The 27,728-nt window shown below is 36.0% G+C and overlaps 1 protein-coding gene across 1 annotated transcript; it reads right to left on the bottom strand.

Annotated features, from left to right (window-relative positions):
* Positions 1-1,496: 1,496 nt before the first annotated feature.
* LOC135082140 (uncharacterized) lies at positions 1,497-27,689 on the bottom strand. The gene is made up of 2 exons (XM_063976890.1): positions 27,530-27,689; positions 1,497-2,697 (listed from the first exon to the last, which is right to left on the bottom strand). The coding sequence occupies exons 1-2, from the start codon at positions 27,533-27,535 to the stop codon at positions 1,720-1,722; spliced, it is 984 nt and encodes a 327-aa protein (XP_063832960.1). The 5' UTR covers positions 27,536-27,689; the 3' UTR covers positions 1,497-1,719.
* Positions 27,690-27,728: the final 39 nt, after the last annotated feature.

Consider the following 27,728-nt stretch of genomic DNA (forward strand, 5'->3'; position numbering starts at 1 on the left):
TGGCGATGAGCAAATAAGGGAATCTGATTGGTTATTCAAAAACTTTTCTGCTCCGCTCTGCCTTAGTGTAAACCGGACCTTAGAGGATGAACAGGAGGTGGTATTTGGAGTATTAATTCTCTTTCAATATTCAATATTGAATTTCGACGTTGAGAAGGGTAGCTCAACGTCGAAATTCAACTTGAAAAGATGGTATGGAACTCTGTTTCAATTTTCTTTTGTTCGGTTTATACGTAACATTATTTACAGGAGAAGTGCGACTCTTACATTTTTCTAACAATACAATCACCAAGTCGATGTCGATATCGATATTTCATATTGTGCTGTACCACACTAAAATTTCCGCTGGGTGGCCAGCGTATTGAAATAAAAATGTTCACTTTTGGGTTACCAAACACTGACCGTACTATGTAATAATGAAATAGGCAGATTCGACGAACATTATTTTATTGTATTAATACAAACGTTTGGACATAGGATTTATTTACATTAATTAATTAGTATATTGACCAAATAAAAAAAAACTTTCTTTTCCAAATACTTACTTCCTGCCAATAGGTAGGCAGTATCAAATTTTTAACATAAAATTTCGATTATATTCGTAAGTACACTATTCTTAAAAATATTACAAAATTAGGAATTTGTGCTTTCCAGTGGCAACAATTCTTGAAATTTAGTTTTTTGCAAATTTAGTGTATTAATTAATGTATTTTAAAATAAATAAAATAATATTTACTGATGGAAGGTAATATAGTCCTTTTCAAGATTTGAAGTTTCAGATATCTTTTTACAATAAAATACACTGCAATTCACCATTTTTGTCTCAGCACGTTACTAATCAATAGTGACATTTGGAATATGTCATTGGTGGCGCTGCAACTAGTTTTTATAAACTGAGTGAACCACTGGTCTACTCACATTGCTAGAGGGGATTGCCTGTCAGTTCCACTCCTGGGTTAATAACTCTATGACTTGGAGTCATAATCCTAAGAATAATTATTATAGTAATTTTTCGTCCAAGTGCTTTTTACATCTCGTGTGCCAGACCACAAGTTAATCGCTTTGTCAGCAAAATAAAAAAAAAACATGTAAAATTAGTCTATGGATTTCATATTGCGGGAAATGTCAAAGTTTTGCATACTTTTTTACAGATTTTTTAAGATAGGATAACTTTAATAAGTTTTAGAAAGAAAAACACAGCTATGTCAAACCCATAGCAGCAAGAGGACCAAAAATGTATCGTAGGATTTAAGTGCGCATTGTTGACGTGATAAAGTTATTAAGGTGAGTTGCACCTTCGCTGCGACATTTATTTTTCTTCTGCAGTTCTGCACAGCTTGTTTAGGAAGTTTAGGATTCGAACTCCAACCCAGGTTTCTGAAGTAGACGAGCTTTATTCTGTACGCTCGTACTGCGAATAATTACAAGTTTTTTGTTGAATAAGTTTCATTGCGATTTCTATCTTCTATTGAATTAAATAAGAAAAACTCCCCAAGAACATGTTGTAAACGTTTATTATAAAATAAATAAAATTTACAATGATAAAAACCTAGCTTAGAATTAAATACTTAGTCGAATCAAAACCAGTCATACCGGAGTCACACAGCGCATACACTTCATACAATCAATTCACTTAAAATATCACTATCAAGGCAGTGGTAAGTGACTTAACTTAACCTATAGCCTCTTAACACTTATTTAAAATATACTACGACGGTATCACTTAGCACGAAGATCTACAGTTTCAAACCCGGACTCAGGTAAATGGGGAACTTTGGGAGGTATCAGTTCTGGTGGGGCTTCTCTAGAGAGGGAAGACCTTTTATGCCTCGGTGGAGGAACAGGAGCAGGCGCAGGGACTTTGGACTTCAAGAGGCTCTTGATTTTCATGCCTCCTCTGTAGTAGTACAGGTATATTCCCGCCAGCACTGCCAAAGCGATGAAGAGGGCCACGATGGCAACCACGACTCCGTACCATGCGCTGCCAGTCGACTCTTCTGGCGTGGGCACTGTTGGTCTCCTGTTCGGGGGCACGTACGAAGGCCTGGGCCTCCTGGTCGTCGTCGCGAACTTGTCACCTATCGCGATGTCAGCGCACGCCCTGAATTCCTCCTGGGGACCGCACCCCACCGCCTCCGTGCCGTTCTCACACTTCCCCCAGTTGTTACCTGCTATGTATCTCCATTGCATCACGCAATGCGAGCACTCGAATCCTTCGGGCAATATGTATTTCATTTCGTAAACTTTGTTCCCGTCGCGAGGATAGAACTTCGTGTCGTCTCGTCCGTTGAGTTTCAGGACGTTCTTGTCCAAGCATTCCTGGGTTGTGCCTTTGAATTCGTCGCAGATTCTAAACTCAAAGAAGCCGTTGTGGTTGGCTGTGAGTTCTACTTTGATTGTGATGGGGTGTTTGGGCGCGTAGCGGCGGACTATGACGCCTTTGTAGAAGCGTCCGCCGAACTCGTGGGCTCGGGGTTGTTGGGCGTCCCAGGCATCGCCGCAGACGCCGCACTTGCCGTCGTTTTTGTTCCACTGGCGGGAGAAGCCGCCACAGTAGAGCTCGTGGTCGTTGTAGTTGTGCGGCGTGTCGAAGCCGTAGCGCCAGGCTGACGCTCGCGACGGAGGCTCGATGAGACGCCCGTGCCCGCTAGCGCCCCCCCAAGTGGCAGCCAACACCACCACACTGCACCATAGTATCTGGAATTAAAAAAGATTGGGTGAATCTTACAGTTCTAGTTGTAGTAACATGATTCGGCTATGGCAGCACATAAGCTCTGGCTAGACGAGTCGGAAATAGGGTGCTATGATTTTGTAGTTTTCTTAACATGACCAATATTTATAAGTACCTACATAGGGATGTTGCAAACCATAAAGTAGCTCAGTCCTATTAACCAAGATTCTTCCAATTAAGCAGCGTTGCATCATTGCACCGGTAAAATTGCTCTACTTAAGGCATATCAATTCGATTTTGGCTACCGTAAGTGGTGGTACCTTGTTAAATTTATTAGTTCCGTTCATGCCTATTTAAAGACTGAATATTGGAAATTAATCATTACTAATTTTGCTGTTAGTGTTACCCAATATTGAAGATAAGTACATTATTATGCGATCAATCCTGTAATAAGTTGTTAAACAATTTTCTATTTCCGAATTCACAATTATATTGCTTGTAAGGTAAACGGCTACTAGTTCGTGATAGTACGTAAGTTCGTAAGTTTTTTTTCTAGCTCAAATAATAAGCAAATGGAATATTATTTATAAAAATTCTTCATTACTGCAAAAACTCTATTATTTAAGCTATCTAAAAAACCAAGTACCAGCATTGTGGCGCCAAAAATGAGAGTAATACGAAGCTTCAAACTCTCAGAGAGCCAAAAACAACCGTGCGGCTTGCAAAGGTTGCTCTCACCGTAAGGTTAGCGCTCCAACTTCTTAAGCTTATAAAAAGGCGAAGGAACGTCCATTTAAATAAAACTTGTAATAGTGGTTTCATGTGTTCCTTGACAATTGATTTGGCTTAGAAAAAAGTTATATGTCAACGTAGAATTCCTTTAAAATTGCGATTAATTGACTCACGAAATAGCGTACATATTATTTTTCGTGTGTCCCCTATTTCGTGACACTACCGATTCAAGGATATTATGGATAACATTTTGATGCTTGGTTTTTAAATAATTATTTATGATAATTTAAATGTAAGTTATGAAACAAATAATGCATTTATTTAAGTTTCTCGTGACCTAAATTCGGTATATGTTTCGTTCACTAGAATTTATATGACACGAGTTTGAAGTTCACATATATGACCAATTTTAAGATAAATTAGCATAAGTAGTACCAGCATATTTTTGGTTTTATTTCGATTTGTTTTATTTATCTTTGTTTATTTGTATTGTATATGGGATAGATAATAGTTAATTGACACATTTTGACAATAATCCATGAATTTTACCTGGGGAATTTGGAATAATCAGTATCACGAAACAAGGAACCGTATTATTGTTACTTTTTTCCAAGTTCGTGATATATAAATGTATGGTGTTAGGTACTTTTATGACACACACCATCAAAGAAATCGACATATTTTTTAGTTTTTAATACTTACCTACCTAAGAAATTAATTAAATACTTACTTTTATTATGAGTCATTGGCGTATCTGGGGTTATTTTCAGGGGGAGGGGGGGGCGCTACCCTCACTTGAAACAGCTCCAGGGGTGGGATTATGGGGAGAAGGGGGGGTTACAAATCAAAATTTTATGGGTACGAAGGGGGGGGGGTAAGTCCCCCCACATTTCTAATGGTTATATAAATATTTTCAGATATCGCTAGAAATAACAATACAAATTTTATGGGTACGAGGGGGGGGGGGGGGGGTTAAGTCCCCGCCCCCCTCTATATTTCTAAAGGTTATTTAAATATTTTCACTTATTGTTAGAATTAACAAATCAAAATATTATACTAGACACATTATTTCTTATGAATATTTCAGGTAAGTAATATCGTCAATTTCACATAATTATTTTATTGTAAATTTTTATCATCGTTTTTAAATTTATTAAACCCTTACTCATTATTAAAATATCCTAACGGTATGCATAAAACCTTATCCCGAAATAGGGGACATGAGTTCACGAACTTAGAAACAGAGCAAAATTTTGTCACGAAACAGGATCCAAACAAGAGGTCCGCAGAACAATTAATATAAAAAAAAGTTCAAACTATATAACTATAAATTATGTATTAACTTACTGTCAAAAGACCAAAGTTTAGCATACAAAAGCTTTCATACTGATATCATGCTTGGTTATTTTTAAATAAAATGTTAAGGTCGTAAGAGCCTTAATATACCGAAGTAGGGGGCACTTACCTTATTTGAGTATTTGTTTGTTATCTGCTAATTGAAATAAGGGTATTTCGTGTATAATTTATTTAGGCACAAAAAACAATGAGAGAAAACCGCGCTATTAACAAACAATAGGAAATTGCGTGGATACCATGTTGTCTACAAAATCGAGAAATCATTATCACTATTTATCTATCATTGTATGGTAATAAGCTCTAATTCGTACATAATTCAATAAATATAAATACAGTCATGTAATTTGGACAATCGATAGAGATGGATAGAGACGATATTTAATGTCTTCATTAGAGGTGTTACACCTCCGATAAAATAGGGCAACAACTGGAAAGTTGAAAAGAAAGATATCGTTGTAACTACTTGTACTTAGATTAATTTGTCCTTAATTTATTAAATAATTATGAAAAACCTGGTAATTTTTTATCATTTTATTAAAGAATCTCCTCCTTTTTGAACTCGGCTAAAAAGACACTATGCAACAATGACCTAACTTGTCTTTCCAACAAAATTATGCAAAGGTGATTGACCCAAACGATTGCATAAATTGACGATCAGCTTAATTACGTCACAGCCATTTAACTGTAGGTATTATTAAATAAGCCATCTCATGGCAACCGATGCTCTTGACATTGTTCCGAGGCCGAATGTGTTTTTAACTCGAAAGATGTTATCCGATTGATGTTTATCTCTCTTATGTAATAATCAAATAATAGTCTTTAAACTTTACAATGTGCATAAAATTATGTAAAACTTGATGTAAAAGGTCATCAATGTACCGACGACATGGTCATCGTTTCAGCCGAAAGACGTCCACAGGACAAAGGCCTCCCCCAAGGATTTCCATTAAGACCGGTCCTGCGCCGCCCGCATCCAGGCACCTCCCGCGACCTTCACCAGATCGTCGGTCCACCTAGTGGGAGGCCTGCCCACACTACGTCTTCCAGCTCGTGGTCGCCACTCGAGAACTTTTTTGTTATCTTTAACGACGACATGGCACGTCGAGCTAAATACTATGGCAGCCTTTTTTATTTAAACGCGGAGGAAATGCTTGAGCATAACTAACCGCCAATAAAACCTATCAAGTGAAGGCGAATCTACCTCTAATTAAATAAAATAAACCTGTCATATATTTTATTAGATTAAAGAGTCAACTAAATAAAAAGATCTGATTAAAAATTAATTAATAAATAATAAAACGATAACTTTCTTGGGCATAAAATGTCTGAGCCAATTACTTGCATTAGTCATTGTTAATAATAAATAATCTAAAAACTGATGTAATTAAATGTACCTACAAATAGATCGATCATAAAAATATTGCCGAGTTAATAGTTAGTATCTAATATGTTCATTTAGAATTTAAGTGAGTACCTAAGTGAAGATACCAAATTGACAACATTTCAAGAATTTTCTGAATCTCTCCATCAGGTTAGGGGATACAGACCAAGAGCTTCCTCGTCGTGGATGATAAAATAAAAACAGTATAATACCTTACCTACCTACAATAAAAATAGATCGCACATTATCTTGTGAAGGAAACCTTAACTTAAAGCATGGCCCACGCAGACACTCAAACAATATTTTTAAAAGTAGGCCATGCAGTCCCCAAAAAATACTTTAACGACGTGTGAAACGTTTTGCCTCCAAGGCTCCAACAAATTACCAATAGATCGAAATTTCCCACCGATCTTATTAGACCATGACCTAAAATACCTTCGTATTCTACACGGTAACATTGTTTCTCTCACCATGAATGATGCAACGCGATCCTAACTCCCATTATCGGATAAAGAAAAAATAGAAAGTGGTTTAAGCTTAGAGCGATGTGCGGATAGAAGACTCTATTTTTCACACCTCCTCCGAGACCGAGACAATAAAAAGCAAGACAAGTTTTTAAAGTTTCTACGTGGGACACTATTTAAGTTGTGAGCCTAACTATGAAAACAAAGTAGTATATTATTAAAATGGTATTGATTGCGTTTATTGGTATTGTCTTTCATGATTTATGTACTTTTTAATGTGTCCGAAACACTTTTCATAGCATTTTTTCCACTCAGCTTGAGGCACCTCCAAAGCATGGTTTTTGACCGCACCGACAGTTGCTTCTGGCTACATAAATCACTGTTCACGCATTTAATTTTAAAATAATGGGTACCAAAAGAAGTGTTTAGATTCCAAGCAAGAATTTTGTAGCGTTGGACCTGTTTATTTCATATTTTGAGTGTTCAAATAGTCAGTTGTTTGACGAGACGTGTAAAAGCTCACATTTTCGTCACGAATGGCGATTCGACTATGCTGGCCAGTTTCCCTTATTAAACTGAAGACTTTTGGAAAAAAAGTGGCTGTTTGCTATTAAGAATTAACCATTCTAAATTTCTCTAGTGACGTTTCTGTCATTTATTCGGATATTTCGGAAAAATAGGCGACCGTAAGTTTCAAAGTGTTCCGAGCGCATGGGACTTTTGTTGGAATTGGTTCATCTTAAAACACCTCCATAGTCGATAGCTGTTTATTTTCAGGATCATTATGCATGGATCCTTAATTCGTCAACTGTCACAATTTTAAAAACGGCTTTTAAAGCTTTTTAAACATATTTATCAAACATTTCCAAGGACTAAACGACACAAGCGTCCTATTGAGCGTTTGAAAAATTTTGTGACATCCAGCGAGAAAAAAACGTATTAACCATAATATAGTCATACAATATTTTATTACTGCTAGTGGAATTAATGCCTAGGATTATCTCAATCCTACGATATATCACATGACGAGGTTTCTCTTCCATTTTTCTGACAACATCAATGTTTTCCGCCACTATTAGTCATTTTGGACGACTTGCGCAAAGTTCACTGGTGAGCCAATGACATACAATATTATACTTCTTAAACTAGCGTTTTACAATGGTAAAGGACAGATCTTTATCACCAAAAGTGAAATTCAGCTGACCGCTTCAGTTTTGTATTGATTAACCACGTCGAAAGTCATAATAAATCTTCGCGCGAAAATTTCCGCAAATCAATTCCATGTTTTTGTAGTCAAGATAATTTTCAATTCAATGTTAATAATACAAAACATGCTCAAATGATAAAAAGTTTTGAATAAGGTTGTAGTCAAAAATGCAAACTTTTCATTAAAAGTATCAGATGTCGTCTAACAACACGTTATGTTGTCGAGGCTCACTACTTAAATAGTGCCCTAGTATTACTTTGTCTCGACCTTTTTGCTTGCCATGGTGGTCATGGCCGACTGTGATTAAATTGACCAAATCATGAAAGAGAGAACGAGATCTTAGTCTTAGTTGAATTGAAACTGATTACCTTAAATGGATAAAATTATTTTTTTCTTGAAAATTGTTAGAGAAGTAGTATGGATTCAGGCATTGAAAAAAGACACAAGAAACGAGATTTTACGCAAGTGTATTTATCAAAGTATTGTTATTTTGTTAAGTAGCAATTCGCTTGTACTTAACTACATAACGTAATAAAGTACAGTGACTATTTTTATAACAACTTCCAATCGTGAGAATTAACGTGCGAGCAAAGAGATGCTTTTTGTAGCCATTTTTCATACTTTAGAACAAGTTAATTATAACCCATTCATTTTAATTGTCTCATTAGAAAAGTCTAAAAAGTGAAAACATTTTTAATAGATTCGCACCACTTTTTCTTCAGTCTTCAACTAACTTACTGAAGTCAAGTTTTTCGCGACACATAACAACGGTTACGTAAGTAGGTAGGTACCTACTTACCTACTTAAATTCATTAGTTACATTTTAGAGGGTTTTAAATCATACATACTGCCTAGTTTTTACCGTTTTGCTATTACATCTACCCACTTTTAACCAGCGTGTTTGTCAGGCAAGGTCTAACAATGGGTTCAATTCTAATTCCTTAGAATTTAATTAACTACCTCTGTTTTAAACTGTCTGGAATTTAGCGAAGCGATCACGAAGTCGAATGTCATATACATACATGACATACTTTAATTGTCTAGAGACCCTGTTGTGGTTGAGTAAAAAGCAGGCTCAAAGCAGCAATTGGAGCACACAGTGTGACGCAATAAGTAAAAGGGAAAGGATTAAGGTTTGGACAGATGACAACTATTACGCAGATTACAGACCACTGACTGCTTTCAGATCAATGCACTATTTATTTATTCAGTGCCCTGAGCACGAATAAAATTCATCTCGTTACGATATGGTAAACTGTTTTTTTGTATAAACAAAATTACGTTAACCTACACTATACCTACGTTTACGAGAGTTATTCGTGCTGAGGGCACTGAATACTGATCTCTAGCAAGTTCGATACTCCAGATTTGTTTGTTTAAGAGATGTACTGAATTATGGAATTAATAAATTAATGTTCGAGTTCATAACACGGCCCTAGAAGCTCCTGTCTTGTTAAGTTTTGCCTCAATGACAGTTAATACGACAAGATCTAGTTCGCATAGTAAAAGTATCGGCAAATTAAGTATTTCTCAACTAACGCGCCGCAATGCAGATTGTCGGCGCGTACGCATGGCATGACGCCGGATGCACGGCGTAAAAGCTGTCATTGGTTTCCAAGCTTGTGGTGGTCTACGCTTGAAGAACTATCGATGGGGTAATAAAATAAGCAGGCTGTTTACCATACTGAATGCCCTGTTGCGAAAATAGGTCCTCCCGTGACACAATTAATAAATATGAAGCTCGCGCCAAACCCTCGCGCCTCGGTGACTATCAACTTAGAACTATAAGTAACTAGTTAGGTTTGTATATTGAGGTAAGTAGGAAGTATTCCTTCTACATAATGACATACCTACTTAGGTAATTAATAATAATAATAATAAAATCTTTATATAAGCAAGACAGATTTACAAAAAACGGAACGACAGTCTTAAGCTAATTACATGCTATGGTGGATTGTGAATTATTGCTTTAGTTTTTGGCTCACTTGCTCCAACTCCAGACATTATAGAGAAACTCGGCATTTTGTTTTCTAAAAAGTTTAAAAAATAGAGCAGTTAAGAGTAGACTTATACATATTATGTAGTAGAAAACCAACTAGTAGAACATCCACAGAAACCAAAAATACCGTGAACATACCAATTTTTGGCCTCAATGCGAATATCTATACTTATAATTAGGGTTTCTGATTTCTCGACCTATTTTTTTTCTCGAGTTTCGGGAATTCTCGAGGCCAAAGTCTCGAGTTTTCTCGGGTCTCGAGTCTTTTAATTAAAACTGTTGAAATCGGTTGAAATTTAATAAAAACGCAGGTTTTTTAATCTAATATACCTACTTTTATTGCACACCAATCAATATTAGAATTTAGTACCTGGGTATTTCTTATGAAATCTCAAAATTTGAGATTTTATTTAATTTTTTTTTTTTTACATAAACTTAGATATTTTTTGCAGAGATCAGAAAAGTTACTTTTAGAGATCTGTCCAGGGGTATTGGTCTTCCATATTTTTTTATATTACCTATAAAAAATGAGGTTTTAAAAAATTAATAAATGAGGGAATGATTAACGGAGTGAGGGAATGATTTATTATTATATTATAGTAAAAAACAACATGTACAAATGGCATATTGGCATGCTTTAAGCATTGACAAGTATTTCGGGTATTCACTAGTCTAAGTTTTTACTTGAACTTTCGCTTTTTTCTTTAAATATTTTAATCTTTCTTTTTCCCGCAGTTTTTTCAAAGATTCAGTATTATTTTTCATTTTTCTCGCCTTTTTCTATCGTATTCTTTCTTTTTTATTTATTTTTTTGCATCACTCAACTTCTTTTGTCGTGCTATTTTGCTTCCACATACATGCACCTCTTTTAAATTAAATACCATGAAATACAAGTTACATGAATTAAATAAGCCTAGGCGCAGACCATCGATTTTTCGTCGGCCGATAGTTTAGTCGGGCAGTTAATCAGTATGGGCATGTATGGAAGTTCGCACATTACACCGATTTGATTTGGCCGACTAAATAGTTGAATACGATTCCCAACTGCCTTCCAACTAAAGTATCGTCCAACTATCGGTCGATAGCTTGATCAGACGGCGCTCCTCTACGCGCGCGCACTGGCCGATTTTTCGTCGTCCAACTCGGCCGATAGCTTCAGTTTGCTCCTCGTTTTTGGCGGGAAAGGTTATTATTACTAATTAATTGATTTAACTAGTTATTACTCTCGATTTCACTTTTTCATGATCATTTCCCTTTCATCATCATCATTTCAGCCACAGGACGTCCACTGCTGAACATAATCCAATGACTTCCAAATCGCACGGTTGGTCCCGGCCTGCATCCAGTGCCTTCCTGCTACCTTTATCAGGTCGTCGGTCCACCTTATAGGTGGACGTCCCACGCTGCGTTTTCCGGTACGCGGCCTCCATTCCAGAACCTTGTTGCCTCATGCCGCCAGTTCTGCGTACTATGTGCCCTGCCCACTGCCACTTCAGCTTGCTAATCCGTCGGGCTATGTCAGCGACTTTAGTTCGTTTACGGATCTCCTCATTTCTGATTCGATCTCATAAAGAAACACCGAGCATAGCCCTCTCCATAGTACGCTGTGCAACTTTGAGCTTCTGTATAGGGTCTATAGTGAGAGGCCACGTTTCCGAGTCATCACAGGATGAACACGGACAAAACGAAGCTTATGTCGAACGTCCATGTTGCGCTCGATTCTTGAGATTGTTGACAAGTATGTCTACCTCGGACAAACGATTCAGCTAGGTAGGTCCAATTTCGAGAAGAAGGAGGTCAATTTCCTTTTCATGATGTATAAATTTGAGATGATTTTTATTAAACTTTTATCTTTTATGTAACAATCTGAATTTCGAGCAGTTGAAGCCGCAGGCATGAGTTAATTTGGTATAGAAAAAATTATAATATTTCTGGGAAACATTCTACGCGACTGATCTCTTCAACAGCTCTCTATCGAATGAAGCAATCGGCCCGATTTCAAATCGGCGGTCTGCGCACCCACGCCCGATTCAACTGTTTAGTTGAATCAGTGTGAGCACTGAGAGTCCAACCCGACTAAACTATCGGCCGACTAAAAATCAACGGTGTCTAAACAATCTAAAAAACCGCAGATTACTGGATAAATCATTCCCTCACACGACCGTCATTCCCTCACTGCACTTAGAAGTGAGGGAATGACTGTGAGGGAATGACGAATTTTAACTTAAGCTACAAAAACACCGACACATAAGCTCAATTTGCTTGTTACATTTTTAATATGTATTTTACTCCCAAAAACGCATAAAACCAACAAATTTTAATGATAAATATTAAAATGCTTAATACATTAATGTAACGTGAGGTAATGATCGTCATAAATTTAACTTTTAACAATTTTACGCAAAATATTTTTTTACACGAACTAACCTACTGTTGAGAAGAAATTGCCATCTTGAATCATTTGAGAGTGTATCCAGGTACTAAAAACTTAAAGTTGCGTTCCTAAATATCGTTTGACACATTCAGAAATCGAATATTCGTAATAGGATGAGGGAATGATTTTATTTGGCGGGACACATTTAAAATCGAATCATTGTTTTTATAAATTTGTTGTTGTAAGATGAAAGCTTTTATGGACAATAACAAACATCTTTCTTACATATTTGCATAATTTTATTATTAAAAATATTGATATATTTCAAGTTAATAGGCATTTTAGTAATAATTTTGTACTAAGGGACAAGGTGAGGGAATGATTTTCACGGTAATAAAGTAGCCATATCTTTTTTTTCTTTAGAGGTAATACGTTTTCTTTTTATGCAATAGTGGTATAGACAGCGAACACTCAAATAAAAAAAAGACTTATGTAATTTAATGCATGTGACTCGGCACTAATGGCTCGGGAATCAAATTTCGCAATTTGATGAGAAATACCCACCTACCACTTATTTTGGTAAGGAAAGAAACAAAACATAAAATCTTCTTTCATAATTAATATTAACTAATAATCACAACAAAAGTCATAAAGTCGCGTGTACTTTAAGGATAAATAGCAATAATAACAATAAACAAATCTGGAGCTACAATTGAATCACTTGTTTTCTAAAAAACACAAGTCCAAATAGCAAAATTACGATAAATAGTTTTTTTTCTAAACAAAAAAATATGTTTAATAAATTTCTTTTTTTTTATGCATAACAAGGCAGTTATTTGACCACAATCACACCTGATGTTTTTTTTTTTGTATGTGATAGGAGGCAAACGAGCAGACGGATCACCTGATGGTGAGTGGAAACGATAACGACTTGAATAAACTTTACAAGGACACACGAGTACCTAACCTAACAGACAGTTAACAAATTTTTCAGTCTTTAAATCAGTCAGAGCTAAACATACTTGATAAATAGGTATAGCATCTCGTTGGTGAACATTATTACCACGTTACTTACTTTCGATTGAAAATGAAAAATGAAAATTAAATATTTTATTCAGCGACACAAAACAGCATCAAAAATATGAAACAAAAGTAAAACTAAATAGAGTAGGTAATGTTGATAAATTGAGATCATTACTTGCATTGCAAATCAAATCAGTTTAAAAAAGAGAGATTAGGCCAGTCTAAAAGCAACCTTAACCTATGAAATAATTAAAAACTTACTTTTGTCTTAGAAAATAGGCTTTCAAGAATATTAAAGCTTCCAATTGGAAACTCGAGAATTCTCGAGCTCCGGTAATTTTTTTCTCGTCTCGAATGAAGCCAAATTTCTCGAGTTTTCTCGAGTTCGAGAAAGCTCGAGCAGAAACCCTACTTATAATAAATCTGTAGAGAGGTCAATTCTGTACATGAAATATATTTTCAAAATAACTATCAGGGGGTGATTAGTGATCGATACTGATGCCAAAAATGCAATCAGTAAAATTTTTGTCTGTCTGTCTGTCTGTCTGTCTGTCTGTCTGTCTGTCTGTCTGTCTGTATGTTCCTTATAGAAACAAAAACTACTGGACGGATTTTAACGAAACTTGGTACAATTATTCTTCATACTCCTGGGCAGGTTATAGGATACTTAGGAATTCCCACGGGAACGGGCATTAGCGGGAAAATACTTTTGTATGAAAAATCTAAACCGCTTAAGTTAGACGCTTGAAATTTGGCAAGCAGGTACCTTAGTAAACTTAAAGCTTAGTTATAACAGGATATTGCAAAATTCCCACGGGACCGGGAATTAGCGAGAAAAAACATTTGTATCAAAAAATCTAAACCGCGTAAGTTAGACGCTTAAAATTTGGTATGCAGGTACCTTAGTAAACTTAAAGCTTAGTTACAACAGGATATTGCAAAATTCCCACGGGAACTGGAATTAGCGGGAAATTCCTTTTGTATGACTGACTCACCTGACATACCCACGCACAGCCTAAACGGCTAAACGTAGGCACTTGAAATTTATAAGGGACGTAGCTTGGGTACCGTAGAGGTGCACTAAGAAAGGAATTCCCGAAATTCCCACAGGAACAGGAATTACCGGGAAAATCCTTTTGTATGAAAAATCTAAACCGCTTAAGTTAGACGCTTGAAATTTGGCATGCAGGTTCCTTAGTAAACTTAAAGCTTAGTTACAACAGGATATTGCGAAATTCCAACGGGAACGGGAGTTAGCGGGAAAAAACATTTGTATGAAAAAATCTAAACCGCGTAAGATAGATGAAGGGGGTAAAACGGGATCCACGCGTACGAAGTCGCGGGCGGCCGCTAGTTGAGAATAAATTAACACCAACCTAAGACCTGTCCGAAAGTGGACGCAACACGTTTTCACTTTCTGTCCATTCAGCTCACGAACGCGGCCCATTGTGCATGCTAATGGCCGTGGAACTTCCCTGTCCTTGCGTGTGATTTATTCCTGGTTGCGATGGAGAATCGCACAATGGGGTTATGACATAGGGGCTAGGGCAGTGGTACCCAACATGCTGTAGGCCCCTATGGACCGCTTTAATGGAGTTTGGCAATGTTGCAAATATGAATATGACAGTCTAGACACCCTGTATAAATGTGTTATGGTGTATAACAGAAGTAAATGGAGGTTTCATAAAGTCCATAATGAATTGTATATTAATTAGTGGCGTAAGTTAACTATGGCAGAGGCCCGTGGCAAATTCTAGGGTTTTTTTTCAGGGTGCCCCAGGACCAACTCTCTGAAGCAGCGCAATAGAACATCAGTTGCAGTACCTATAGCAGGCAGAAGTCGCGTAGGTCTAGCCTAGAGATGTCCTATTATTTCCAACTAAAGTTACATCTTAATAAATACTTTATTACCAGAGTCGACGACGAATGCGGAAAGATTACAATTGTTTTATTCAAGCCTGCTAAACGTTAAACAATTAATTAGTTTTACACGATGCCATACTAATTAATTTGACATAAACCTACTTTAAAGTTAGATGCAAGCTAATTGGTAATGCATGATGCATCGCAGGTCAGTGGTTAGGAGAAAGAAGAATTTGACAATCAAACAATTACTTAGTCATCAATGCAATGTATGCCAATGCATTGAGGTTGATCAATATTTCGATTGGTGAGTGACTTAACTTCTAAAAGGTATCAAGGATTTGTTTACAATGAGTAAGTAGTTTTATTTCAGCGCTACTTTATACGACTGATTTTCATTTTAAATTACAATTCGTTAACCAGATAAGCTTCACCTGATTGCCTTTGCATGCCCCTACTAGTGTACTGGATAATTTTCCCCCAAAAAGTAGATTTTTAGAACCATTTTTTCGACAGTTATGATTTAAAACAGATATTCTTCAGATTAATTAAGTACTAAGTACCGGTATGTACTTCTCTTATTGGAGTAACAAAAAATCCTAAGTATCCATTAAAAACTTCGACACTAGATGTTTCTTCAGGTAAGTATAGGTACATAACAGGGGTTTATGTAAGTAATCTTACAAGTTTATTGAGAGAAAGGGTTTCTAAATTAATAAGTATTATAAGAATCATTAACGACAAGTGGAAGACGGAAAAGGAAGAAGTTTATTATGTCATTAAATAATAAATCTCATCAAGAAGAACATAGGTACCTACATAACGCCATTGAATTCCTCTTATGTAACAAGTAGAGTTACCTACTAATTAAACCTGACAAATGAAACAAGCATTTACCCTTAACGTCGCCTGATTTTGATTTCATATTAGAAGAACGCACATTTGAAGTAGTGAAAGATTCTATCTACAAAAATATCTCCCAATTTTCACTAATCAACTTCACCTTTCAAGCAATTTGCACGCTAATGAAGAATGACCTAGAGGTCAGCCATTTTGTTTTTTCTGTCACGGCTGGTTACCACATCCAGTGCTTTGGCAACGCACGCGCATGAGTTGCATACTGAGTGGAACAATAACTGCTTAAATTAGGCTATTAAATAGAACTATAAAAGTGTCATTTTGTTGAGCAATGGTCGAGTATTGTCCATTTGTTTGTTTGGGTTTAAATGAGCTCGTTTATTTGGGCATGACTTTCTTTTAGAGGCGCACAAAGGTTCTTTGAGAGAAGAGACTCGAATTTTCTTGTCGCATACTTACTTAAGTATTTAATATCTTTTTAACAATTAGGATATTATGTTAAACAATGTAGTAATGTATATTTTGACCATTTGTATATCTTGTCTTACTTAACAATCCAAGATTTTGTAGACTTTCAAAATTAATTTTTTTATCTAGGTGGGATTTAAAAAAAATATTCTTTTCAAAAAAGTTTGTGGTAGAAATCAAATGTGCAACTGCTAAAGCAGTTTATGCATAAAATTGTTCGTGATAATCCGACATTATGAAGAAACAAAGATGTTAAAGAAAGTTGCTGTTACATCAATGTGAAATGTATTGTAAATTAATCAAGTTAACTGGCCTATTAGATCCATTTTCTTTAGGCAATACGATTAATAAACGAGAACGAAATAATAAGGTGCAAATTATTAACAGCTTAGCGCGGTATATAATATTAAAAATAATATTATTGGTAGGTTATTAATTACGAAAAATATTATTGAAGCATGTTTTTGAATGTTCCAATAATTATGTTAAATTATTGTATTTGAAGCGAGAACTTATCGAAATACGAATGAACTTGACCGCTTTTAAAATCGATCAGAAAGTCGATCGGTTTGAAAATCGTGAGCTGTGATTTTTAAGCGGTATTCGAATCGAAATGTTTAGAATCTAGATTGAAAGTTTAGAAAGTGTTTGAGTGTTTTTATATTAACAACAATTTTAGACTCTTTTATTCAGGCACACGAGATAAGCAGGTGTTAAGTTTTGTAACTTAAACGTTGAATTATTTTCAATATTGAAGGAATTTCAATAACACGCTGAAAACCGCGTGGTAAACAAACAACAATGAAATTAATAAAATTATATTTCGTAATTCTCGAGCCACTCATTAGTACTGTATAATACCTAATGTAAAATATTACCTGACAGTAGTTTTGGAAGGCCCAATGAGGTCTCGTACTCAGTGGACCGGCGATTCTAGGTAGCACCTGGATGCGGGCAGTGCAGAACCGGTTGTTATGGTATCATTGAATGAGACCTTTGTCCAGCTGTGGACGTCTTTTGCCAACTGAAGTTCTACCTTCTTATTACTAATTAATTATGCCTTTAGTTAAGTTCTATCTTGCACCGCCTTAGTGTCTCTGCTTGACCTGTGGTTGACTGGTAGAGAATGCTATCCAGAATTAAGTCAGCCACTGTATATCAGTTTTATGTGCAAAAGTTTAAATAAATAATATTAAGTGATTATACCTACTACAAGACTTCACTAGTTAGTTGCAGGAGTTTAGTCGGCCTTTGTTATGTTACGATAACAATAATCAAACTAACATAAGCTTCAATTAAAATACCATAACAAATAACTCCTAACTCGGAAGCAGATTCGACATTGACCTCCATAAAGAAAGTGAAATTGTTTAACGCTTTTAATATGCAAATCCAATGCTAATAATACACATAACCTGTTCTGCTATGGAATCTCCGGGGTTATAGGCTAGATTTATCTTGTCGGATTTAGAGATTTACTAGTATTTTCTCCTAGAAAGGCTACACTTACTAATATTACAGTTTGTGGTGTGCTTTAATGGTAGATCCGATAGCTTTCCATTTTGTCGCCTGCAGAACTGGTTTTCAAAATAGTCGGTTATTGACGCTTACGCAGCAATTACAGTGGTAATGAAATGTTAAAGATTACCGACTAGCTAGCGATACACTCTAGCTTTGCTCTTGTTACTGAAATTTGTAGATTTTGAAAGGAGAACGGTCGTTTAATCGAGCGTTGAACTGACTTCCTCTAGGGTTAAGTAAGGTACCTTGCTGGTTTTATAAATAAACTAGCGGCCGCCCGCGACTTCGTACGCGTGGATCCCGTTTTACCTCCTCAGGGGTGGAGTTTCGTAAAATTCTTTCTTAGCGGATGCCTACGTCATAACATCTACCTGCATGCCAGATTTCAGCCCGATCCGTCCAGTGGTTTGGGCTGTGCATTGATAGATCACTATGTCAGTCAGTCAGTCACCTTTAACCTTTAACTAAGCGCTCTTGATCTTTTGGAGTACTCTCAAACGATGCTCAAGTAGAATCCCTTTTTTCGAAATGGTGTAAGAGCAAGCTGTATTTCTGGAACATGCTTATGTGCCCTGAAAGGCAAATCAAGGAATCAGGGATATGCGACAAAATTACTGTCAACCTTAATTGGTCCAAATATTGAAATTGAACCAGTTACAGCTTATCAAACCTTGAATTTGATTGGAGTTTCATAACAGGTCTTTAGAGTCACATCGACCTTAAGACATATTAAAGTGGCATTGTAGTTAAATATATAACTTAAGTCGCAGAGAAAGCGCGGAAATAACGTTATACAGCATGGGAAAGAATTCTTGTGCAATTTTTGTGATTGTGTGGTGTTATTTAACGCTGTTAGATGACCAAATGATATGTAAATGATTGAAACAATGGCGCGAAACTTTCCTTAGAGATAATGATGTTAGAATAATTATAACGTTTAACTGAGATGAGCTTTTTATACATTTCTACATCACGCACGTAATAATTTGTAGTACTAAATGAGGGACTATCGTGTCGTAATTTGAGGCAAATTATTATGGGGATAAGTTATTAAAGCATGATTTTTATAACATAACGTCGGTTAAGTTCTATCACTCACCACGTAAGTAGTTTTTTGGCGGTTTTGACATTTTGATGCCATTTGCTAGAGAATCGAAAGACGCGTCGTTTCGTGCAATCTCCTGAAAACTTGCTAAAAAATGACTTACATACTTGGTGATAGAACTTAAACGACGATAAGTAACTACATGGAATATTATTTATTGTCACCGCTGCAACTTCTGTGTAGTCAGGATCTACTATTTACTTACTCGACGGCCAAATAATATCTCAATGAGAACTAAGTAGTTAATTATATTTCAAAATTGTTGAAGTATATTGGTGTGGTCTTGTAAGGCACAAATTAAGTTTTAATATTCATGAAAGTATAAAACAACGTCCAATAACATTATCATATAATTGAGAAAATTAATGAGAGACGAAGAGGGGATAATGTATTTCTTAGTAAGTTTCACTATCAAGTGAAACTGAAGGCAGTTAGCAACCTTTCCTTTCATATAGGCATTAATCCCAACTAATATTATAAATGCGAAAGTAACTCTGTCTGTCTGTCTGTCTGTCTGTCTGTCTGTCTGTCTGTCTGTCTGTCTGTCTGTCTGTCTGTCTGTCTGTCTGTTACGCTTTCCCGCTTAAACCTCGCAACCGATTTTGATGAAATTTGGCATAGAGATAGTTTGAGTCCCGGGAAAGAACATAGGATAGTTTTTATCCCGGTTTTTGAAACAGGGACGCGCGCGATAAAGTTTTTCTGTGACAGACAAAATTCCACGCGGGCGAAGCCGCGGGCGGAAAGCTAGTGTTGTTATATAATAATCAATTGAAAGTAATATTACCTTTTACAGAAACAGACCTCAGATTGTCAGTAGAATTGATATTATGAAAATAAACTATATGTAAACTTTAAAATGAAACATATTATAGTAAACGCTATTTTAATCTAAGTTAATCTATGGCCTACTTAATAATCTATTCAGGCCAGTGACGTAATAAACTAAAATGCGGGTAGGTATGTAATAACGACATTGAATATTTTCAGTTTAAGTTAATTTTTCATAAGTTCGTTACGCTTTACAGTTACACACACTGACGCTTAACTGTAAAATAACATAATAGGATTAACTAATGAAGATTTTAATACCGCTAATTGCTAGTTTAGAAGTAAAAGTGCACTTAGAATAAACGTTAAGGCAATAAAATTACAATTTCAAAATTCAAAGAGAAACAGTAACGTCTGTCGCTTGAATTAGCACTGCATGGCTGAAAGGGCACCAAATGAACACATGTGCGGGCCATAACCGACTCTATATCATGGAAAATAGGGCCAGCCGTCATGCATTATTAAAATTGTCTATTGTGATTGCACCAACATGTAGAGCAGTGTTTTGTGCAATTTGCTGCTTTATTTCTTCGTAGTAAGAACTAATATGAACGCATTACTGCGTGGCCTAGCACTAATTAAGGTGATCTTTAAGTAAGTTAGTTTCGACCCTATCTCTCTGGACATAAGGTGCAGGTGTAGATGGGGTTTGTAGTGTACAATCAGTCGCGGCAGTGTCATTGCTTCCTAGCTCTCACTCGCTCAGCGAAATTCAGGAAGGATATAGCCAGTTTACAAATAAGGTGTAATTAATTCTAGCCGAATATAGCATACCTACATACTCAAATTTTTACTTGATCCAGTAATTTGATTGATTTTGTGTGCAGTTTCTCTTCTTAACGAATAGTTATCCACGATTCTCAAGCGACTCTACACCTGTCTGCATCGTACGCTTAGATATTTTAAAGGGTAGATAATTATTATTTTCTTCTGCAAACTTCTGCTAAACACTTACACGGGGTTTCATAGGTTTGATTTGATTCTAAGTTTCATAATTAATACTGGTACTTATTATCTAATCCTCCTAGAGATCTAACCCCTAACCTCGGATCAAATTCAAATTGTTTATAGTGTAATATGCCTAGGCCCTTTTTAGGGCACTTATATTTTGACCCAATATAGCTGTCCTTACCACCACTTTGGGACAAAATATCAGCTGATGCTGAGAAGAAGTAGCGGGAGAAACTCAGTCACGAAAGAAAGACGAGAGTCTAACTCACCATGTTAGCCTTTTTGGTAATACAAAATTAAATAATTATGTCCAAGTCTCTCCCCTACTCTACTCCCAAAGCCTTACTTTTGGTGTTGCCAATACAAACCTAATTGTGTCCAAATTTCTACCACACACTACGCCACGTTAGCCTTACCTTTAGGTGTTGCCAATACAAAAACAAACACGCCATAGAACAATAATGAGGATGTACGAATCGAACAATGCGATAAAGGATGCCGCTCACAAACGATCTCGGAAGTAGCCAAGGAAACGACCTTTGACGACAGCCAGTCAGCTTTGGGGAGTTAAGGAAGCTAGGCTAATCCCAGCCTACTTCCTATCCTATCCTACTAATATGTATTAAGGTTCGGCCAAACCAACGCGATCACACGCGATCTGCCGGCGTGCAGCGATGGCGATCAATGCGTTTAAGTCTGGTCGCCATCGCTGCATCTGATACGGCTGATCGCGTGTGATCGCGTTGGTTTGGCCGAGCCTTTAGGAAAGTCTGTCAGCTTGGGGAGTAAAGGAAGTAAAGTTATTACTGTCCTATCCTACGAATTTCCTATCCTACTGATAACCTATATTATGTCCTACCCTACTACAGAATGTCCTGTTCTACTGATATACTGTACCTACTATTTTGATATCCTATCAAACAAATCCTACTTAATATTAGATATGGGAAATTTTACGAGGATGTTTCGATATTTGTTTGTTACTCTTTCACGCGAAAAATACTGAACAGATTTTGATGAAACTTTAGTACACATACTGTTTATACATAAAACATCATTAACAACCACAATGTGGGCGAAGCTGCTTGCAAATGCTAGCAATATCTACTCGTAGGTATCCATTATACAAGCACGGTAAATATTGACGTTAAAAATAACTAAAATCATACTTACATAATCAAAGCTCTATCATTTTTCGTATTGCGATAACTACTTATGACTTTTAATATTGTTTTCACGTAATTCCATTTTGCTGTCTTGTAGGTATATTAATAGATAAATAGGTAGATTTAAACCCAAATATTAATTTACATTTACAAGTTAAAATAATAACTACAGGATATTGATTTTCATTCCTTAATGTAGTTATTATTATCATCGCTTTCTAAGCACCTACTTAAAACTTGTCACTATGTTATACTCAAGTATAATTAATCAGTCACAAAATACATTATTATAAGCTTACACCGTCTGTAATGTAATGTCACGCTGTAATATTCTAGTCAGGAAGTCTACATAATAGCTGATATTTTAAAACTAATTTAGTTCGATAGGAAACAAATCAATAACCGAATTAAGGCAAGTAGTAAGTACACTGCCACTTGAATGTAAAGCTATTTGAAATATTTTTACCCGTTTGCTACAGAAGGAGAGTTATGTTTTTCGAGTGATGTAGAGACAGAGGACATGTTATATTTCTTTGGCACTCTCTGTAGCCTAAACGACTGTAAGCTTGAGAGGTAGTGAATAGTGACTGAGTTTCTTGCGTTGCTTCTTCTCAGCACTGGCCCATTTATTGTCCAAAAGCAGTGTTAGGGTTAATACTGGGACGTGTAAACGTGCTTTTTAAAAGCTCATTTGCAAAAATAAATGAGTTTTATGAGTTAACAGGCGTAGTTACATTCGTCTCGGTTGTGAGAGTGCACTAAGTATTTTTTTAAATTTTGAAAATTCTAAGTTTTGAATTTTTAATTTAATTAATTATAGACAGATAATCTCAGTATGTTTACTATTTTCAAACAATGTCAGAGTTAACAAAGCGCTAACTAAAAATCAGTGGGAACTAACTGAATGGACTAAGATTTAATCTTTCTACTCTAAAAACTGTCACTAAACATACGGGATGTTACGCAACCTCAATTTGGACTATTGTTGTAGCTGCGAACGAGTTAATGTTATTTAACTTAGTATAATGTGTTAATTAATAGGATTAGCTTTCTATTCTAGACTTTTAAATTCATATACAAGCCTACGGATTAACTTTGCAAGACTAATAAAAGATTTAGCACAGATTTGCAACCGCTAGGTATCTTTTGAAATAAGTTTGACAGATGACGTTTAGAAAATCGCTAGATAACTTTTAACTTGATAGTGTACAGACTGTACGATGTGATTTTGCATTGAAAAAAAATCTAACAATTTATGTTACTACGGCTTTGTTTTGTATCTATTATGAATGATTGCGAGTGTCTTGAAGAAAACAATTGGGTATTAAGTATTGCAAATTATTGTTTCATATTTTTTTTAAAATAATATTTTTGGCAACAGCCTGATGACACGATATGACTATTATTTATGTGCCTCTTCCTCTATTTCAATAAATAAACTTTTGTTAAAGAAATAATTTAGTTACTTACCCCCAAAAATAACTTTCATTAAACGAAAGCGAGTAAAGTAGTCGTAAAAAACAAAACAATAAAACTATAATTATCAGTAATGGAACGGTGGATTAGAGAAAGTACTACGTATTGGTGAAACTGTTTAAAAATAAAGACTAACAGAGGCACAAACACTTGGAAAAAAGGATTTTTTATTTCTATTAAATGATTCCAAGAAATAGAAAGTAATTCTGATGGTTTGGACAAAATAAATCGGAATGATCAGTCAGTTGTCGCGTGGTTTCACAGATTGCATCTACACAGGCAGAATAGATTTATGCCCGTTTTCACCATCAATCCCTAATTTTTAAGTGACCCCTATGGCAACTTAAAACAGGCATTTTGTTTTCATAGGGGTCACTTAAAAATTAGTGATTGAAGGTGAAAACGGGCATTAGGCTGGGATGCACCATCTTTTTTTAACTTTGATAAACGTCAAAAATCTGTCAAACTCCATACAAAAAACACCGGTTTTTGTTATAGGTAGTAGTGGTGCAACTCAGCCTTAGAGTTGGACCTCTCCCACTTTTCCCATGAATCCTGGAAGATTACTAAGTAATAAATCTTAACGAACATAAGGCTTTCTCAAACTGTTTGGTCATGGGGAGTGTAGGACAATTTCTCCATTTGCCTCTGGGGAGGGGTGCTTGCAGTAGAGACTGTCCTGATGATGAACTATCAGCAGTGAGACACGATCATCTAAATATTGAGAATCGAGTGGTATTATACCTACTTGTAGAAGGAGAGCCAAGTGTTATTTCAGAAACGAGTTAACAGCGAAATACTTTTGATTTTTTTCAAAATTAGACCCATTATGTGCTAATTTCTGTTCAGAAAGAAACATGATAGGTATAACAAACGGGTGAAAATTTTAGTAGGAATGTTTTACCATCGTAACCAAAATGGGACGTGGACCAAGGTGGACCGACGACATCATAAAGGTAGTAAGTAGAAGGCGCTACAGCTGCACTGAATGCAAGTGCAAGCGGCTACCAACCGGGCGATGTGGAAATCATTGGGGGAGGCCTATGTTCAGCAGTGGATGTCCTGTGGCTGAGATGATGGACCAAAATGACTGATAAATTATATGCCTGTTCAAAGTCTGAGAAATGTTTAGTCAATTCTCACCATTACGACAGGTAGGTAAGTATAATAGAGGAGTAGAGTCGTGAATTAGGCATTAAACTAGTAACGAATAGTCACGACTTTAGCGACCTCTTGCGTGACTAAATTATTTCTGTAATGCTAAAATGGCCGAAATTTTAACAGTACAAAAATATTGAATAAATAATAGTTATAATCGTGACGATATTATAAATTGGAATTAATAATAGATAATTATACCGCAGATTTTTAAATGTTCAATCCATTTATGTTTAGAAATCACATGTTTGACACTATTTCATGATTTGCAAATATTTAATTTTATCATTAATTTGTGATGTTATTAATTGAAAGATGCATCGGAACATAAAAATCTTACTTGCTCTACATGCATTATTGGTAAGTCCAACATGATAACGTTTGCCCATCAAAAAACAATTTACTGACCGACTTTGTCATATCATATCTAAATTGCGTACCATTAAACCACAACAAACTATCAAAAATTCATCACAGTAACGGTTAGCTAGTCATAGTGCAATAAAAATATTTGTCATCTTAGAAAATTGCATAAGTTAAAAAAAAAATGAGATACAGTGGACTGCGATACTAATATCACTGATAAAGAGGCAAAGTTTGTGAGTTTGTTGTAGGAATTAATCCCTGAAACTCTGAAAGATATTTAATTCCTGAGTGACATAGGCATAATATCTTTCTATACACGCGAAGCCGCGGTATTAAGCTTAATCTAACCAACAATGCATTAAATCAATTTGTCTTCAATAAAACAGTTTATTCGCTACCGATTGCGTTTGCGTTCAGTTTCCTATTTTTAGTTGACTGGCATCGAGCCGTTACAAACCGCGCTTATGTAATTATTTTACGGAAATATAGTTTCTGTAACATTGGTGAAACAGTTTCATTGAATTTTTCAGCGCATTCTGTCTGATTATGTAACCTTGACCTAATGATAAGTAAATAATATACGGTACTAGCGGCCGCCCGCGACTTCGTACGCGTGGATCCCGTTTTACCCCCTTCCCGCTTTTCTGTTGAAATTTTTCCTGAATTTTCTTTGCTATAAACCTCACGGAGCCCGAGACCTTTCCAACGAATGCAAAACCGTGGAAATCGGTTCGTGCGTTCTGGAGTTATAGCGTCAGGGAGGAAAACCCGACTTATTTTTATATAATACAGTTGCTAGTGTGTGTATAGGTACTCGAATAAAGATACACAATGTCTGCAAAAAGACTAAGGTACAAAAGACATCAACGAGTTAGTGGACTATGAAATATTTTTTCAAAACGGATTAGTATGGTTTATTGATAATTTTCTAGTGTAAAATGTTTGCAAACAACTTCACCTATTTAAAATTAGTTTATACTGTATCTATAAGCCCTAGATCTCGTTTGCCGTTACGTCTATTTTTAGAAGCCTTTTCACTAGCAAGTAGGGTCCATATCAAATGAACGAAGACCTTTCTCATCGAAGCTAATGCCATTAAAATGTATGAGGGCAGGATTCAGCCTAATGTTTTAAAGATAAACTGTTCGATAAACGGATGTTTTCGCTCCTAATTTTTCGCGCAAAGTTCGCGCAGGTGAGGTCTTTTTATGTACCTATCGTGATTTACTCTTAACAGTATTTATTTTGTACTTACCGATGATATGATTCAAATTATTATGCGTCCCAAATAGAGCTTGCCCCAGCACTACTTCGGGACAACATACCGGCTATGCTAAGAAGTGGCGAGAGAAACTCAGTTACTTTTAGGTACATGGTAACTATTTTGTTATGATTTTATGAGATAATCTTGATTGGCAGTTGTTTGGCATATTATTATTAACAAATAAATCTCATTTTCGCGTACTTCTCTCACACAGTCAAGTATTTTAAGTAGAGTGCTTAATTGTAATGCTATTACTTTATTGGGCATGGGCTAATTATTAGAATGATCAGAATAATAGAGAGGCAATACCTAATATTGGTTTATGGACGTTATCTATTACAGTGGGTCTAGACAAAGTGCAAATTATAATCGCAAACCAGTCGAAAAGTGGTCGAAAAGCCCCTTTTTTGTATGGAGTTTTGACGGATTCTATTTTCGATTCGATCAAAAAGTGCGTTTTGTCTAGGGGGGCAGATTACTGGTAAGTAGGTAAAATCACAGTTTCTTAGGTCAAAACTGATTTTGTCAACTCGTTAGGTCGTTAGTCAAGTGAGTCACAGACGTAAATACCAACTGCATTGCGTATCCCGACAGTACAATACAAGCATTGAATAAAATTCGAAGTCCATTCAGGAATTTAATGAAAATTTTGCCAATAAATCTAAAACTTATTACTGACTCTCAGCCACTCTCAAGCCAGTTCCAGACTTGGAATCCAGGACCTCCATATTGGATTCCTAGGTCTGTAACTGGCTTTGAAATAAATCCAGGTGTACAAGACAGATCTAGTCAAGCCAGAAAGGTAATTGACCGGTCTTTGCCTTGCAAAAATTCTCGCTAACTTATTGCATTGTGATAAGAGAACAATATAATCTTAAGAACAGTACTAGGGTCTACAACTAGCAGTAAATAAAACTCAATGGAAAATCATGACGAAAAATGTTATTGTCTTGAGAACCTCAACGAATTTGATCGGAACTAATAAATAAAATAATTGAACCAATTGTAAATCTTACTCGATGCAATCTGATATAACGTTATTACGTTAATAAAAGAAGAAATGTTTACGGTACTTAATCACGTTTTATTTTTCCGTATTTTTTAAAACTTGATTAATCGAAACGGTTCAAGTCTGAATTCCAGCGTCTGGAATGTTCATATCCTGCAATTCCAATTGTGGAATTTGTTCTTTCGCTTTCAACCTTAGACTAAAAGGTACAGTGAATAGAACGATAAATTTAACAATAGCTGCAGAAACCGCTGTAAAAAAAACCGACCTTGAAAAAGTAACTTACGTTCATTTTCCACTGGTAACAACTACACGAATCCAAAAACAGCTGATAAGGCACGGACCACAGAACTTTCTTTTACTTCGAAATTTATTTCGAGTGTTCGACTATTGAATCGAACGCACGTAACTCCGCCACGGGAGTGCTGCGGCGACTGGCTGCGGTTAAAAAATAACTTTCTACGACCGCGATAGCGCATTGGAGA

The sequence above is a fragment of the Ostrinia nubilalis genome, chromosome 21 (assembly GCF_963855985.1).
Source record: "Ostrinia nubilalis chromosome 21, ilOstNubi1.1, whole genome shotgun sequence".
NCBI lineage: Eukaryota > Metazoa > Arthropoda > Insecta > Lepidoptera > Crambidae > Ostrinia > Ostrinia nubilalis.